General features: G+C 56.6%; 1 protein-coding gene across 19 annotated transcripts in view; it reads right to left on the bottom strand.

Annotated features, from left to right (window-relative positions):
* JADE2 (jade family PHD finger 2) overlaps nucleotides 1-14867 on the bottom strand; it is a 52719-nt gene extending 37852 nt beyond the window's left edge. Inside the window, exons 1-8 of one of the 19 annotated variants that reach the window (XM_034656020.1) lie at nucleotides 14733-14853; nucleotides 9774-11007; nucleotides 9493-9677; nucleotides 8279-8373; nucleotides 6159-6253; nucleotides 5781-5873; nucleotides 4555-4612; nucleotides 2513-2601 (exon numbers count right to left, since the gene is read on the bottom strand). In XM_034656020.1, the coding sequence (XP_034511911.1) occupies nucleotides 2513-2601; nucleotides 4555-4612; nucleotides 5781-5798 (165 nt within the window). In that variant the 5' untranslated portion in view covers nucleotides 5799-5873; nucleotides 6159-6253; nucleotides 8279-8373; ... (1 more) ...; nucleotides 9774-11007; nucleotides 14733-14853. Of the gene's footprint in view, nucleotides 1-2512; nucleotides 2602-2852; nucleotides 4520-4554; nucleotides 4613-5780; nucleotides 5874-6158; nucleotides 6254-8278; nucleotides 8374-8469; nucleotides 8549-9492; nucleotides 9678-9773; nucleotides 11008-13070; nucleotides 13131-13398; nucleotides 13698-14732 lie in introns of those variants that run through there. The other 18 variants (XM_011224423.3, XM_019799190.2, XM_011224430.3 and 15 more) reach the window with 18 other exon arrangements.
* Between the last annotated feature and the right edge of the window lie 550 nt (nucleotides 14868-15417).

Raw genomic sequence — 15417 nt, 5'->3', positions numbered from 1 at the left:
TACTCCAGGGGACTGGATAGATGGGACTTGCAGAGCCCCTTCCACCAGGGTAACCGAAGCCCTCTGCCCTCAGGCCCAGCAGACTATAAAGGCCCTCCTCTTCAACCCCTTCACAGAAAGAGAGGGGAGCAGCCCAGCGAGGAGATTCAGTGCAAACATTATCTGCCGCCAAGTCCTTGCTTTTCATCTCCGCCTTCTCATGAGCCAAATAATTTGGAAGCTTTCATTGATGGTTTCCTCTCGGCCCCACGATCACTTGGAATTTATGCCGGCTTCGGCTCAGCCTCCTCACTTAGGGGACGAGGGAAACCTCACAGGCTGCACTCCAGCCTGCTGTGGGAGGAAAAGCTTGTCCTTGGCAACGGTTCAAGGCAGGGAGGGCTTCCTCAGTCCTCCTGGAGCCCAGGACTTGAGGCCGTGTGTCTTTAGGCCTCAGAGCTGCCTGCAGAGGCCCCTGGGCTCGAACCCAGGGCCACACACAACCAGTCCACAGCAGGGCTGGGCATCAACACCCCTACAATGATGTGACTCTATTTTTAGGTGGAGAAAGGTTCAAAGGCTCTGTGCTGGAAAACCCAAGAGGGAGGGGAATTTTCAGCCCCATGCAAATCATTCTTTCCCCTCGGCCTTCACTGACACCTGTTTCCTCCCAGCCCCTGGCCTATCCAGGGTACAGATGGCAGCCCTACCCCTGGGATCTCTACCTTGAGAAATGGCCCCACCTCCTCCTGGTGCTTGGAGAAAGCAGGGCAGGCAGATTTGGGGGAATCAGCCAGCCCCAACAGCTCCCCAGAACTTCCCCACTCTTTGCCAACCTGAATAGCCACCGAGAGCAGCGGCAGGTTGAATTCTGAGACAGGTTCCTCATCTTCAAAACAGGCAGAGAATTCCTGCCTCCTAGGTATAGGGAAGGCACATAAAGGTGGCTACTGTTTTACTAATGCAACCACAGTAACTGGAGACCCCCAGTGACTCTCAAGATGAGGGGTAGGAGGGCAAGAGGGCAGTGAGGGTGGAGGAGCAGAGAGGTGGTCCTAGAGACTCCAGAGCCCCATAGCGCACACTGCCTCCTGCATCCCAGCGCCCTTGAGCACATCCATCTACCCACTGAGCAGGGCTGGTCCAAGAGGGTGCTAAGAACCTCAAAACAGCATCCCCATGCCCACCTAATTCCCACCTTTTATCCCAGTCCTTATTGCATTCCCAGAGGTATCTCCTTCCATCCACCCCTCCCCCATAGGGCCAAAGATGGACACTAAGGTTGGGAGATAGGGATGGGAGGCATCAGGTCTCAACCCCCCCACACACATACTCAAAAGGCGAGTCCTAGGGTAAACCAGCTCAAGGGAGATGTGGGGAGCTCTTTTTCAAATGCAAGGTTCTGCAGAAGATGCCCCACCGCCCCCAAGTGGCTGGCTAACTACTGCTCCTCAGGATTGCCCCCGCAGCCACGACTGCTCCTGTGGTTAGCGAGGAACAAAGATACCCTCCTCCCAAGACTCTGGGCCTTCCCACCCTTGGCAATGTTGGCCTCAAGAGCTTCAGATCTTGGCTATATAACCCTGGGATCCTCAATTTCCTTATTGTAACAGATGGACTGAGAAGGATTAAAAAAGTTAAGTGTCCAGGCCAGCTCCTGGCTACTCTGTAAGCTGACCAATGCCTCTCTTAAGGGCCAGACTCAAATGCCCTGCTTCTTGGGGGCTCAAAGCTGCATCTGTGCAAAGGGCCTCTTCTGTGCCTAGTGCAATGCACTGAGGACCTGAGAGAGAGGGACGTGGCCCTAGGATGTGATTTTTCAGGGACCACAAGAAACAGGACCATGCCCTCCATTCATGCTGAACGCTGCCCACCCCCAGCGCTCTTCTCCACAGCTGGAGAAGTCATGAACACCTACCTCTACCTGCCACGAGAAACATTCCAGGTCCAAGGAAGGAAGGCTTGGAGTGCAGGTGCATGGGACACGGGCAGAAGGAGCAGATGACTTAACTGGATGATCCTGAGGACCCCAGCCCGCACGCCTGTATCAGCAGCACATCCTGGCGCCCTTGGCTTAGCCTCCAGAACAGGCCAAATCCTACTGCTTCCTCCTCTACTGCCACCAATCCGGCTCTCAGCTACCATGGCTTCTGTCCTGGACAACCGCAGAAGAGTCCTCCCTGCTCCTGCCCTTGCCTGCATATTCCCTTCTCATAGCAGCCAGTGGGCCTTTTGTTAACACGTCAGATTCTGCCATTACCCTGCTTCTGATCCTTGAAAGGCTTCTCCTCTCGCTCAGCTCAACTGGAACATCTTTACAACAACCTACATGGCGACCACTGGCATGCGCGCCCGTTCCTCCCATTCATGGCACTTAGCCACACTGGCCTGTCTCTGCAGGGCCCAGCCCCTCTGCCAGGAAGGCTCTCCCCCACGCATCTGCAGCGTTCACTCCCTCACTCTCCACAGGTCTCCGCTCCTGTTGCTTCCCCACCCCCGCTTCCTCTTTGTCCGGACACTCGTCATTACCCACCTCTGAGGGCTTCTTTTCGTTCTGCCGGGGCCAGCCCGACTTGGTGCTGCTGGGCAGTTTGGAGCATCGTGATGCAGATGTGGCGTGACCTGCAGAGAGAGCACAGCCTATGAGGGGTCCCTGGAAGGCCAGGACCACCACCCACCCACCCCCATCCAAGGACGGGAAGCCTGTAAGGAAGGCTCTGGATTGAATGTTCAGGAGGTGGAAACCTCTGTGAGCACCTGTCCCTGCTCTGGACCTCTCCAGGGACACGCGGGGACATGAAGGTTTCCTCCACTCACCAAACATAGGGGCTTAGGGAATAAAAGGCAGTGACCAGGACTCAAGATTAGCTTACTGTGTGATCCATGACAAGTCCCTTGCCCTCTTTGGTCCTCTGCTTCTTCCTTGGTGAAGGAGGCCTTCTGTGGCCACGCTTCATTCCTGCCCCAGGTAGAGATACTCTGGGATGACGCCCAGTGGAGATACAGAGGCACGAAAGGGCAGTGGGAAGAATGCTGCTCTAAAGTAAACCCATTTACTAGCCTGTCACTCTGGGCAAATGACTTAACCTCTCAGGGGGCAAAAAGTTGTGAGAATTCAGCAACACCATGCTGTTAAGGCTTAGCAGAGTCCCCGGCACAGAGCACGGCCTCGATAAACATGAGCTATTACCACTAGAGTCTGCGGCCCTCGCTGCACCGCTGCTCCAAGGAGCAGGAGCCATGGGTGGGTATAGCGGTGGGGGCTGGTGGGAGGGGAGGAGGCCCACAGCCTGGCCCAACTCTGCTGCAGCTGCGCAGACACCCGCCCCTGCAGGTGCCTGGCCCTCAGGGGTTCCGGGGCCTGCAGCGAAGTTAGAGGCAGAGGATGCGGTTCTTCTTGGCTCTACTAAGACAAGCCACAGGCTGTGTGGTGGCGGCCACAGAAGGCCAAACGCTGTGATCTCCTGCCACAGGGAGGAAGGGCTGGCCAGGTTATACACCGAGCCAAGCTGAGTAAACAGACCCTAAAGGGCAGTGAATGAAACCTGGGGGTAAGGAAGGGGCTGGGACTGACTGGCTTTCTTGGTGCATCTGTCCTCAGGCTCTTGGGGAGCTATCCCCAGCTGCTTGGGGGGCAATCCCAGCTGCTCACCACATATGTGAACAAACTGAGGTGCAGAGCTGCAGGGCTCCAGGCCCAGCCTCCCTGGCAATTAATTAGTCCAGCCTCTTCCTCAGCATGGGCTCCCACCAGGGTGCACAGCTAGGTGGGATCCTCCTGGCAGCGCACCTCTCCCACATAGGGCAGAACAGAACTCCTTACTTGACCAGCTCACGCAGGCCCAGGTTTCTGTGGCATCTGGGAAGAGCTGCCTTCTGGTACCAGGGAAAAGCTCCCACTTTCCGCAAACCACCCTCATCTCCCCCATTATTTGAGAAGAGGCTCCCTAAGTCCCCTTTTCTCCTTGACAATCCCTGTGACAACCAGGACATCCAGCTGCCACACCCAGCCCATACACAAGTCTACCTCTGAGATTCTCCTGCCAAGATCCCCCATTAATTCCTTTGACAAACATTTACTGAACACCTATTATGTACCTGATGTAGCTGGGGATACAGCAATGAGCCGGACATGACCCCTCTTATCAAGAGGCTTACTGCTAATTAGGAAATGATACTTATATCAGGTAATTATAATAAAACTTAACAGGTTTTCTGTCTGTTGTGTAGACTTTCTAAAGGGCCCTGATTTAACATAAGGGCCAGAGGGAGAGGGATGTGTTCTTAGCAGCTGGGAGCAGCAAATGCAAAGACCCAGAGGGGATATGATCTTTTCCAACCAGAGCAAACACATGGGATTGAGACCTAGAGGGTTAAAGGAGAGTAGGGTGAAGAAGACAGCAAAGCTCTAGAGGCCACAGAAGTGTGGGGACTTTCTCAGGAGGACAAGGACCTGGCCTGATGTATGCTTTCATCAACACTGAGACCGTGGGGTAGCCTCCCCCCATTTGGGCCTGTGGGCCTGGTAATTATTCAAATGCTTTCCTTGTAGGATCCCCAAATGCAAGGCCTTACTGTCAGTGGTGTCAGAGTTGTCGCTGCTGATGGAGTATTTTCGCCTCTTCTCTTCCATCTGCAACAAAAGGCAGGCCCCATTATACTTACAGGAGGCTTGGGAAATCCTCAGTCTCTCAGAAAGTTGCCCGATAACCTACCTCCCCATACTCACCCTGCTGCCGTGGAAGAATGAGAACAAGGCCCTGCCCTCGCCTTCTCCCCAGCCAGCCTCACCCTCTCTCCCCACCTACCCACAGGAGCCCTGGGGGTTGGGCAGGGGGCTGCCTCTCCCACCTCTTGAGCCCAGAGACTCAAGATGAGCAGGAGTCTGGCCAAAGATGACTGAGGGAGGGCAAGGGGGTCAGGAGCCCCAGAACAATGATAAGAGCCTGCTTGGCCCTAGAGTCCACTCAAGGCAACTCAGGTCCTCCAAAGAATCCTCTCCCACCCTGGAGGAGCGGTAGAAAGGGGAAACAAGGTTGATTCTTCCAGAGGGACCACACCATCTGAGTTTAGAGACAAGCCAGTTCAGACAGCACTGAGGGCACATCCTGAGGGTGGTGGCCAGAGGAGTATGGAAAAGAAGTAGGAGTAGAGAGGCTCCCAGTTGGGTCCCTGAGACACGCCCGGCTCAGGGTGACTGGTCCCAGCCCTCCCTCCCCCAACGTCCTTCTCCAGATGACAGCATAAACCAACTTGATCTCGACTAAGTATTCTACTTCAAGGTAAGATGGGCAGCTCCCTGTACTGAGCTCCTTCCTCTACCAACACCGGCTCCGAATGCCCTGGGAAGCTCCGAGCTATTGGCTTCCCTTACTACAGAGGTGCAGGGCCTTGTCCTGCTATAACTGGCTGAACTGGGATTTGAATCCACGTGGTCTTATCCCTGAGCCCACACTGAGCTGCCTTTGTGCCCGGGTGAGCTCTTGACTATGGGAAGTGCTTTTCCCCCGCTATTTCCTTGGATCCCACAGAGTCCAGGGTGCCAGAACTTGCTTCTGTCTCCCCTTGGAGGGGAGCACCCCAAGGGGCTTGTTCACCTGCCTTGGGTGTCACAGCTAGTCAGCGGCCGAGTCCTACTGTGGGAACAGATCTGGGATTCGGGACCCAAAGCGTTTTCGACCACGTCTCGGTTAGTCTGGAACCTGGGACGCCTCACTGCCCGAAGCGAAGGGCATGGAGCCAGTGTCAGTCGAGAAAAGTCCCGCTGCCCAGCCCAGCTGTGGGCCAACCAGGGTCCCCACCTCTGTTTGGGATCCCATGGGCTGCCTGCCACTGCCACCCACTCCAAGTCTGTTTGTGCCAAGTCCTGGGTTTCCCCTTATCTCGTGGTGGCCCTGCAGAGACAAGGGAACATTAGCTGTCTAAGGTGGGGCATGACCATCCAGACCTCTGAGCCAACCAGAACCCTCCTGCCTCAGCCTTGACCTCAGCCAGGACCTTCTCCCCACTCCAGTGTCCTCTAACAGCAGGATCGGGATGATGGAAAGATTCACTGGGGCTGCCTGCTGCCAGCTCCAAAGGGGCAGGCCAAGTGCTGTCCAGAGGGGGCAGAGGTGCACACGGGAGCCTGAGGACACCAGCAGCACGGGTACCAGGGATGTGAACTGCTAAACACTCACTGTGGCAGAAGGAGGAGGATGCCTTGGTACACGGGGACTTAGGAAGCCCTCAGAACAGCCCTTCTATGCCAGTGGGCACGATGGCTGCTTCCCTTCTGCAGGTGAGGAAAAAGGAAGCACAGAGGTTAAGTGACTTGCTCAAGATCGCAGTGCTTGTAAGAAGTGTATCTGGTTCTGGAGCACATGCCCTTGAGCTTTAGACCTCTCTGCCTCTGTGCAGCGGAGGACAAGCAGCCCTGTGGCCCAGGTCGCGGACTGAATGGGGCAATAATGCTGTGCCACCCACAGCTGCCATCCTTGCTGTCCTCCTGCGTCTGTGTGACAACGATGACTTTGACAGGGCCCTGACCCTAGCTGGCAGCTTACCAGCCCAGGGATCTCACAGGTAGGGGCAGCAGGAGGAGGAGAAATGCTATAAACGCGGCCACTTGTCATCCCCCCTACAATCCTGCCCATGGATCCCATGTGTCTCCACTTCCAAGCCAGCGTCTCCCAATGGAGAAAAGCAAGAGCTCTGGATTCAGGGGTGTCAAGTTCAAATCCTAGCTCTACCCCTCAACAGACGAGGGACCTCGGGAAAAACATACCTCCCAGAAGACAAGGATTCGATCTGGATTTTTACATAAGGCTCCTGAACTTCCAATGTTGGCAACTGCTTCAGAATTTTTTAAACACTTTAAGAGAGCCAAACCAAACACATCTGTAGGCCAGAACTGGCTGGTGAGTAAACGAGAGCAGCGTCAAGCCCTAAGCACTGTGGCTGGCTCTCCACATAGGTGCGAGTCATTCTGTGATCATCTGGGACCAGGTGAGTAAGTCCGGTGGCCCGGAACACGACCCCTGGTCTGCCAATGCCCCTCTCATAACGCTGTTTCCTGCTGCCCAGGGACCTGTCACAGCTGACCTGCAGCACGCAGACCCGCACCGTACCCTCAGCCAGCTCCCTGTCCAACCTGCCCTCCGTGAAATCACCCCAGAGTTCTCTTGGGTAGGGTGTTATTAAGGGAGCAGATTTTGTGTGGCTTAACTAGAATAATAACTAGGCTTCAGAGGGAAGCTACTGTTTTGTGATTGAAGCTTCTTTCCTTTGAACCAAGTCTGTTCCAAAGGCCTCCCCGCCTCAGGTGAGCCTCCACTGTCAGTGGCTAATGAAGCTCCAGAGGAGGCCTGCGCCCTCCTGTGGGACAGGCCTTTGTCCCCGGAACCCCCCTTCCAACTCAGCTAAGAGACAGGGAGGATTCCTTCACCAAAGCGGAAATCCAAGTCGAGCGGGTGGGTGCTGACACTTGGGTCTCAGCCTCAGGTTCTCTCTCTCCACCGGCCCCTCCAATCTCAACCAAAGCAAGGTCTGCTCTGGGAGAACACCCCACTGTCATAAGGCACTTACTTGTGGGGACAAAAGTGCTTCCGAAGCCCTATCTATAAAGGAGAGTCTAGGAAAGAAAGGGTCCCCTTTTCCTTCCCTTGGCACCTCCCCTTGGCATCGCCAGCACAGAGACAGACAGAAGCAGCTGTCCTTCAGAGCATGGGTCTCCTAGAGTTCCTTCAGGGGAGCAGCCCACAGCCTCTCTGTGCAATCTCTCCCCCACAGCCAACTGCTGGCAAGCCCAGTGGGCTCTCTCCAGAACATATGGTGAATGCATCCACTTTTCCCTGCCTCTCTACTGCTACCACCCTGGCCCGAACCAGTCCCATCTCTTGCCTGGACTTCGCATTCATCTCTCAGCCCCTGCTATTGCTCCTCCCCAATCTAGAATCCACACAGCAGCCAGAATGACCTTTAAAAAAACATAAATCAGATCATGTCATACCCCCTTTTAAAAATCTTTCAAAGGCTTCCTGCTGATCAAAGGACAAAACTCAAGCTCTTGACCACAATATCCTACATGATCCGGCCCCTCCCTACCTCAACAAGTTCACAGGGACCACTGTCCCCTTCCTCACCACTTTCTAGCTACACTGGTCTCCTTTCATCTCCTGAAAGAAGCCAAATATTCCATGCTTCAGGACCTGTGCACAGGATGTGCTTTCTGCCTGGAAGGTTCTATGTAGTCTGTGCATGTCTGACTTTTTATCCTTCACATTTCAGCTTAAATGTCAAGGAGGTCTATGCCAGTTACCTTATCTAAAGGGAGCCCACAACGCTGTTTGTCAACATCTGCAGAGCAACCACCACAGTCACTGTCTGTTGATCTACGTGTTGAAGGTCTTCCTCCTTGGAGAGGAGAGTAAGGAGCAGGTCTGTGTGGATCTCTGTGGGAGCCCCGGTGGCCCCTCGCATTATCCCCAGCACACAATAGGGGCTTGGTACCCAGGGAGTGCTGAGTATGTTCTTGTCCCCTCCCTGTAGAAGTGTGGGGAGCACACAGCCCAGCTGGCCAGCCTGCAGCCTGCAGAAACAAACACCCCAGGCCAAGATTTCGTCCTGTTTTCTCAGCCTGCCTTCCCCATCTTAACCTCACACATTTTCCAGGAGGCTTTATTTGGTTGGGCTCCTGGCTAATGATCAATGTCAACTCAGTAATAGGGCAGCAATTTGGTGGCAGATGTTTTCTTGGCAGCACTAGCCATTGGTCTTAGTGGGGGCCTTGGGTCTGGACTTGAAACACCAATGCCCAATGCCAGCCCCCTTTAAAGACCTCTCCGCAAATAAACTCAAATAAACACCCTGGGCCTCCATTAACGCTCTTCCAGCTGACCCTGGGAACAGTGGGCCTTTCAGCTCTGCTAGTGCAGCCGCTCCCTGGGCAGTTAAAACACCCCAACCTGGCCTCCGGCCTCTCATCTCTGAGGGCCACCAGGCCTGCCCTGCCCGCCACCACACACAGCAGGACTTCGTCTTCCTCCTTAAAAAAGGGGGGGGGGACGGCTTTCAAGCAGGCAATTTACCATTCCAGACACAATCTTTCAAAGAGAAACAAAAACTCTCCCTGTCTGAGGCAGACCGCTTAGGCGTGTGTGTAATAAGATGCTAATACAATTTAATGATATTTCGGCTGGAAAACCTGTCCTCAGAGCCTCCTTGTGTCGGCAAGGCCAGACATTCAGAAAACAAGAGCTGCACGCTCTTAAACCGCTTTAAGCGGGGGTCAGAGCCCCGCTCTTTCCTATCTCTCATTAACTTTAATGCCTTCTCGGGGACAGTAATTGCCATTACAGAAATGATTTTGTACACACAGATCCTCAAACTTGCTTCTCTGAGCATAGGGGCGCCTGAGCCCTCCTCCAACACTCATCTTTGCCCACCTGCAATTCCAAGTGTCCCAGAGGGTACCCAGCTCCCTTGGAACATGCTGCCCACACCCACCCCCCAAACCCAGTTCTGGGGACATACCTAGGGGGTCCTGGAAGAATGAAAGGGGCTTTGTCTACTTTGTCCTTCGGCACCTTCTCACCCTACCCTCCACCTCAGAGAGGGCAAAGCTCAGTCCGTTCGCTCCCACAGATGGTTGCCCATTGGCAACTGCAGGGTCCTTCCGATCCCTTCTTCAGAGAAGGGAGCTCGCTCTCTGGCCTAGCCTAAAGGGGAGAGATCAAAGGTCAAAGCTGCATTTGGGCTCTCTCCATATCATTAATAATAATAGTAAAAATGGCCAATACTAATCGAGTGCTTACCACATGCCTGGCTTTGGGTTTAATCTTCTTTATGCAATATATTGCTCAATCCATACACTCAAGGGGTAGGGGTTGTTATTAACCCCACTTGCAGATGAAGAAAGTGAGGCACAAAGCAATTGCCACAGCTGGTGACTGCATAGCTACAACATTCCAACCCAAGCTATCTGACTCCAGGTGGTGCACCCTGCCCCCCCCCCCCACCTACCGTGCACAGGCCTACAACCCCAGAGTGTGGCTGGGGTGCTCCAGATTCCTATGGGTTATCTGAGAATCTTCCTGGGTTCCTAAACTTTGAGTCAACAGTCAGGGTCCTATGTGGATGGAGGACAAAGCAGGCCAGGGGCACCCCCTCCTCACCATCCTGACCTTCCCCTGGAACACCTAAAGACAAAACTAACCGTGAGGTCTGCAAGGAGCCTGCTGGATGAGTTGTGAAGAATTTGTACTGGAAGTCACTGAACCCGTTCTTGGGTATAAGACAACTACCTCCCTGTTACTTGGAACTCCAGTTAACCAGAACACCCTGCACCCCCTCCCCTCAACCCCACCCCAAGAAAGTGGCAGTCAGTGTCAAAGGCTCTAGGGTGCACCTTGGGGGCTGGGACGAGCAGTCCCACCTCACCTGCCAATGAAAGCCGAGAGGAAGCTCTCTTGGATTAGTGTTACTGGCCATTTAGCTGTGCAATTTAGGCAAAGGAAAAGCATGCTGGATGGGAAATGTTCTGGAAATATTTGCTGCATCCCAAGTCCAAACAACTTTGTCCTTAAACACTTCATCTCCAAAAGTGCTGGAGAGACCTTTGGCCAAACAGTTTCAAAACCAACATTCACTTCAAGTCCTGCTGCCTGGGGCGAGGACTTCCCTCTCTGAGAGATTTGCTGTAGAACCAAATGCTTTTCCACTCCAAACAACACCCAACAGCACTTGGGACAACTGAGAGGACTCCAGATCAAACAAACATCCCTTTTTTTCCCCTACCATGCAAACTTTCTCAATAAATTATTCGCCCACTTCGGATCAAAGCCTGTTTTGCAGCCTGTGACCTAAAAAGCAAATAGCGTCTCTTAAACATGAAAGCCCTCCTCCCCGCCTGGGTCGGCTTTATTACTCATTTCTTCCCCTTACAGTTATTCTGTTGTTATTTTCCTCCTCTGCTTGTTAGATCGCTTTGCAAGTCCCAACCCGCCGGAGGAAGAAGAGACTGGAGGGATGGTGCGTTCACTTGGGGCCCTAAGGTGAGAGAGGAAGTCAGGGTAGGGGAGAAGCCAGCACCTTGGGAACCCAGGAAACAGGGCCAGGCCCGGTTGGCAGCTCCTTGCACGGCCCTTTTGCCAAATGTCCTACTGGGAATTTTACCAGTGAAGGGAGGGAGTTAATGCCATTGTGGAAGGAGGGGCCAGGCTGCCTTACCATCACCTGGGCCCCTGATTCAGTTTGCAAACAGAAATGTTAAGGGGACGTCCTGACAGCTAGTCTAGGCTCAAAGCTCAGGGCTCCTCCCCTTTCCAACAAAGGCAAGGGGGCAGGCCAGTCCTGCCCTCTCAGTCCCTCCCCAATCCTCTTTAGCGCCGCTCTAAGGGCAGACCCGAATCCTCCGAAGACCCCCTACAAACTCAGCCTCTGGGTAAAACTTTGTGCCCTGCAGTGGATGAGCGAAGGGTGCTAAGCGCGGGAGCAAGGTTTGGAAATTTGCAGAGACCAGAGTCACCCGGTGCAATGTGCCCTTGGCTCAGGGCGAAGGGAACCACGGCCCCTCCCGCCCCCACCAGCCCCGGGCACGAGACCTGCAGCCAAGGTGGTTTAAAAAAAGCGTCCCGGCCCGCGGCGGAGGCTAGGGGATTGGGAGGGGGGTGGCGCGCGCCTCCAGCCTGCCCCTGGAGGCAATTCGCGGGATCGCAGGCTGGAGGCGCGCCGGCGTGATTCCGACCGCGGGAGCCGGGAGGAGGAGCCGGAGGTGGCTGCGGGGGGCTCCGGCCCCGGAGAAGGAAGGGCAAGAGGCGGTTCCGGCCGGGGGCAGCGGACTTGACGCCTGGGGCGCGGGGAGGGCTTTAGGTGAAGCGGGTAAGAGGAGCCGAGCCTCTTGGGAAATGGGCAGCTACGTGTGGCGGGGGACTGGGTGTGTGGGGTGTCCTGGGCCTCTGGAAGCCACAGCGAAGCCTTCCTGCCTGTCTCGCAGACATCCCCATCTTCTGATGTAACAGCTAAGAATCGCCAAGCTGACCCCTTCTCATCTCTTGGCCTGGAAAACAGTGTCTCAGGCTCAGGGATAGGCGGGAAGGGACCGGAGGGAGCCACAAGTCTGCACCCAGGCGGGGAGGAAGCGGGCGGGTGCCGCTCCGCAGGCGCGTGGGTGGGAAGGAGGGGGAGAGGGAGGAAGGAGGTGAGGCCGGGAAGATGCCACTGCCGGGGGCGGGGCGCGGCCGGGGATCCGGGAGAGGGACTGCAGCGGTGCTTGGTGAGGGCTGGGGCTGCAATGTCACTTATTTGAGGGTCAGGTGTGTATGTCCCAGGCTGAGACTGCCACTTGCCAACATCTTCCCGGTACCACCCAGGGCGCAGGGACGGAGGCGGAGGGCAGGGACTGCAGTACCGTCCCCGAAGCGGGACGCGAACAGGCAGAGTTGGGAGAAGGTAAACAAGGGCCACGCCCCCTGCCGTCGCCCCGCGGGCGCGCACCCGCCGCTCCGGCCCCAGCCGGTACATTTCCACTCTCCCAGCGCTTCTCCCCCGCCGGACTCCCGCGCAGCCCCGTAGGGGGGGCTGCTCCCGACCCCAGCCCCCGCCCCGTACGCCGGGGCTGCACACCCGGCATACTCACCTGGAAAGGGTGTCCCCCGCCCCTCCAAAACACTGTGTTTAATTTGTGCAGAGCCTCCGCGCCCGGGAGCTGAGCATGCTGCCCCCGCGTGCAGCGCCCGCGTGCACCCAGCCCAGAGAGGGGGCGACAGGGCGGAGGCGGTGGCCCCCGGAAGGTGTCTGGGACCGGACCGGCTGCACGTGAGCCCAGCGCGGAGTCATGTGCACCGGCTCAGCCCGGTTCGGCGGCCGGACGTGCTGCGTATCAACAAAATGAAACTCAGGGCGACAGGAGGGCAGATAGCTCCAGGTCCTCCGAACCCCCATCCTTGGCAGAACGACCTCCCCACCACTGCTGTCTCCCGCCGCAGCCCTTCCGCGCGGCCGGAGCCCGCGGGGCAAGTTGCAGCCCTGGCGCGCCCCCGCCCGCCCGCGCCCCCTCACCGGCCCGGGGGCGCTTTGCCGCAGTCATTAATAAAGAAGGTCGCCAAGCTCACCCTTCCAAAAGTTGTTGTTGCATGCGCCCCTCTCAGCCTCCCTGCAATGTACTCTTTAAANTTAACCAGTTATGCTAGAGGTTTAGCCAATTTTATTAGTATTTTCAGAGAAGCAACTTTGATTTTGTAGGTTCTCTGTTATGCGTGCCCCCCCCCCCCCCCCCCCCCCGCGCCCTGGCTTCCTAGAACAGGCAGCCAGCAGGAGAGAGAGGGAGCGAGCGAGCAAGAGAGAGAGCGAGGGAGCGAGGAGCGCTGGCAGATCTGTTGCAAAAACACAAAATAACGCCGTGGAGATGCGCAGGGCCCATCGCTGGGGGCTGGATCTTACCTTCCTCCGCGGTGCCCTTCCGAGGGGCGCTGCCCTGGACTACGCGCCGCGGCGGGGGCCGGCGCGGGAAGGATGCTCCCGAAACCCGGAGCTCCTGGGGCCGGCGCGGGCGGGCGGGGGGCGCGCATCCATCCGGGGTCGCGGCGAGGGAGGCGGCCGGGCCCGCGGCGTCCCTGGCCCCGCACCCCTGCTGGGAACGGTCAGCCCGCTGGACCTAAGCCCTTGCCGCTAGGAATGGGCGCAAAGTAACTCCATGGACGCTACTCACCCCCCCCCCAAAACAGCCTCCAACNTTCGGCAGCGGGTCCAGGTAGCATTGCAGGCCTCGGGGGGAGGGTGCTCTGCCGGGCCGCCCGTCTGCCTGCACCTCGGGCCCAGACTCCCCATGGGCTCTGGGGCGCCCCCAGCCCGCCCTGTCCCCAGGGCCGGGCCCGAGCGGCGGCTGCGCCCGTGCAAGTCCCATCAGGTCTGCTCACACTTCACACACTCACACACATACCCCGCCCCTCCACTCTCTCACTCACACTTTCTGCTCACACTCCGCCCCCTTCGCGCCCCAGACCCGGGCGGCGCCCCCCGCAACCTTAAAAAAAAAAAAAAAAGCAAGCTTATACTTAAAAAAATCTTTTGGCGCCATATTAATGACGTACTTAAAATTTGCCATTTCTCCCTGCGTCAAAAAGACGTTTCTTTGCAAATAACAGCCTGAAGGCGACACTCGCGGAGGGAACGAGGTTTGCACTGAGCACCCCGCCTCCCGGAGCTCCAATGCTGGAAGACCCTCGCCCTAGGCCCAGCTCCCGAATCGCGGGTTTAAAAATGCGAATCGAATAAATCGCGTGGCGCTTTGCAGCGCCAGAAGTGAGCAGAAAGTGCTGGCAGGAGCGGAGGGGAGGGGCGCGCGCGCGAGTCTGGGGGAGGGGGCGCGGCCCTCCTCCCCCAGCCACAGCAGATGGAAACTAACATCCCGGGCGGGGGAAACTTGAAATTGTGAGCGACCTCAAGAAAAGAGGGGCGGTCCGTAGAGAGGGTCCCTCTCGGGTTCGTCGCCCCCTCCCCCGCCCGGTGCCTCCGGGCTCCCAGCTCTGCCCCGCATTTCCGGGGGGTGGGGAACGCAGTGATGGGTGGGTGGGTAGCTGCTCCTCCCGGTCCCAGTAGGAGTTTGCCCCGCGGTGTCCCCTTCCCCCCAAGCTCGTCCTTCCCATTACCCCTAAAGGGTTAAAAACCGAGGGGGCAACTTCCAAAGGCTGGCACTTGGCGAGGAAGCGGGGCGCCCCTCTCCCCACCCTTCGCCTCCTCGCCCCTCCTCCTCCGGCTCCACTTCCCGACTTGACCTTGTGGTGCACAAACAGTGCGCTCGGATCCTCGCAGTTTCTGGAAGAAGCGCTTGCGCTCGCCAGGCAGGCGGGCTGTCGGGCGGCTCGCGGGCGGTGGCGGGGCCTTGGGTCCGTTCCCGGAGCCGCGGGCCACACCCACCCAACCCGCTGCGCCCGCCGCGCTCACCTTCTCTCGAGGAAGGAGCCGGGCTGGCCTCCTGGGTGGGGAGGTGTGTGTGTCGGGGGCAAGCTGCAGCCTTCTCCGGATGCTCCCAGCTGGGGAGGGGGTAGTCTGTCTCACGCTGGGTTTGGTGGGGAGACCTGGGAGCCTGGGTCAACATCCCCAAAGCATCGTTGCCAACTTTTCCTTCCCTCTCCCTTTTGGCTGCTCCTCAGAGATAATCCAATAATTTTTTTCAACTCACCTTTGGCTTTGAAGGCACGTGGGTGAGTTGTGAACGGGGACAGGAACCGCCTTCCCTCTCCAAGACTGAAGGTTATTTATTCTTTCTTTCTTTCCCTTCCACCCCCCTTCTATGGAAAGATAAATATTCCATTTACATAAGATGACATTTATGTGACAATTAAAAAGATCCCCCGATGTAATGTTGTGAACACATTTGCTTATAGGAGAAATAAATCTAATAATAAACAAACTCATAATAACAGCACAAATCCTCTGACAGGGTAAATTGTCTACACA

This window comes from Ailuropoda melanoleuca, chromosome 3, assembly GCF_002007445.2.
Source record: "Ailuropoda melanoleuca isolate Jingjing chromosome 3, ASM200744v2, whole genome shotgun sequence".
Lineage (NCBI taxonomy): Eukaryota > Metazoa > Chordata > Mammalia > Carnivora > Ursidae > Ailuropoda > Ailuropoda melanoleuca.
This window is presented reverse-complemented; position numbering and strand designations above follow the sequence as displayed.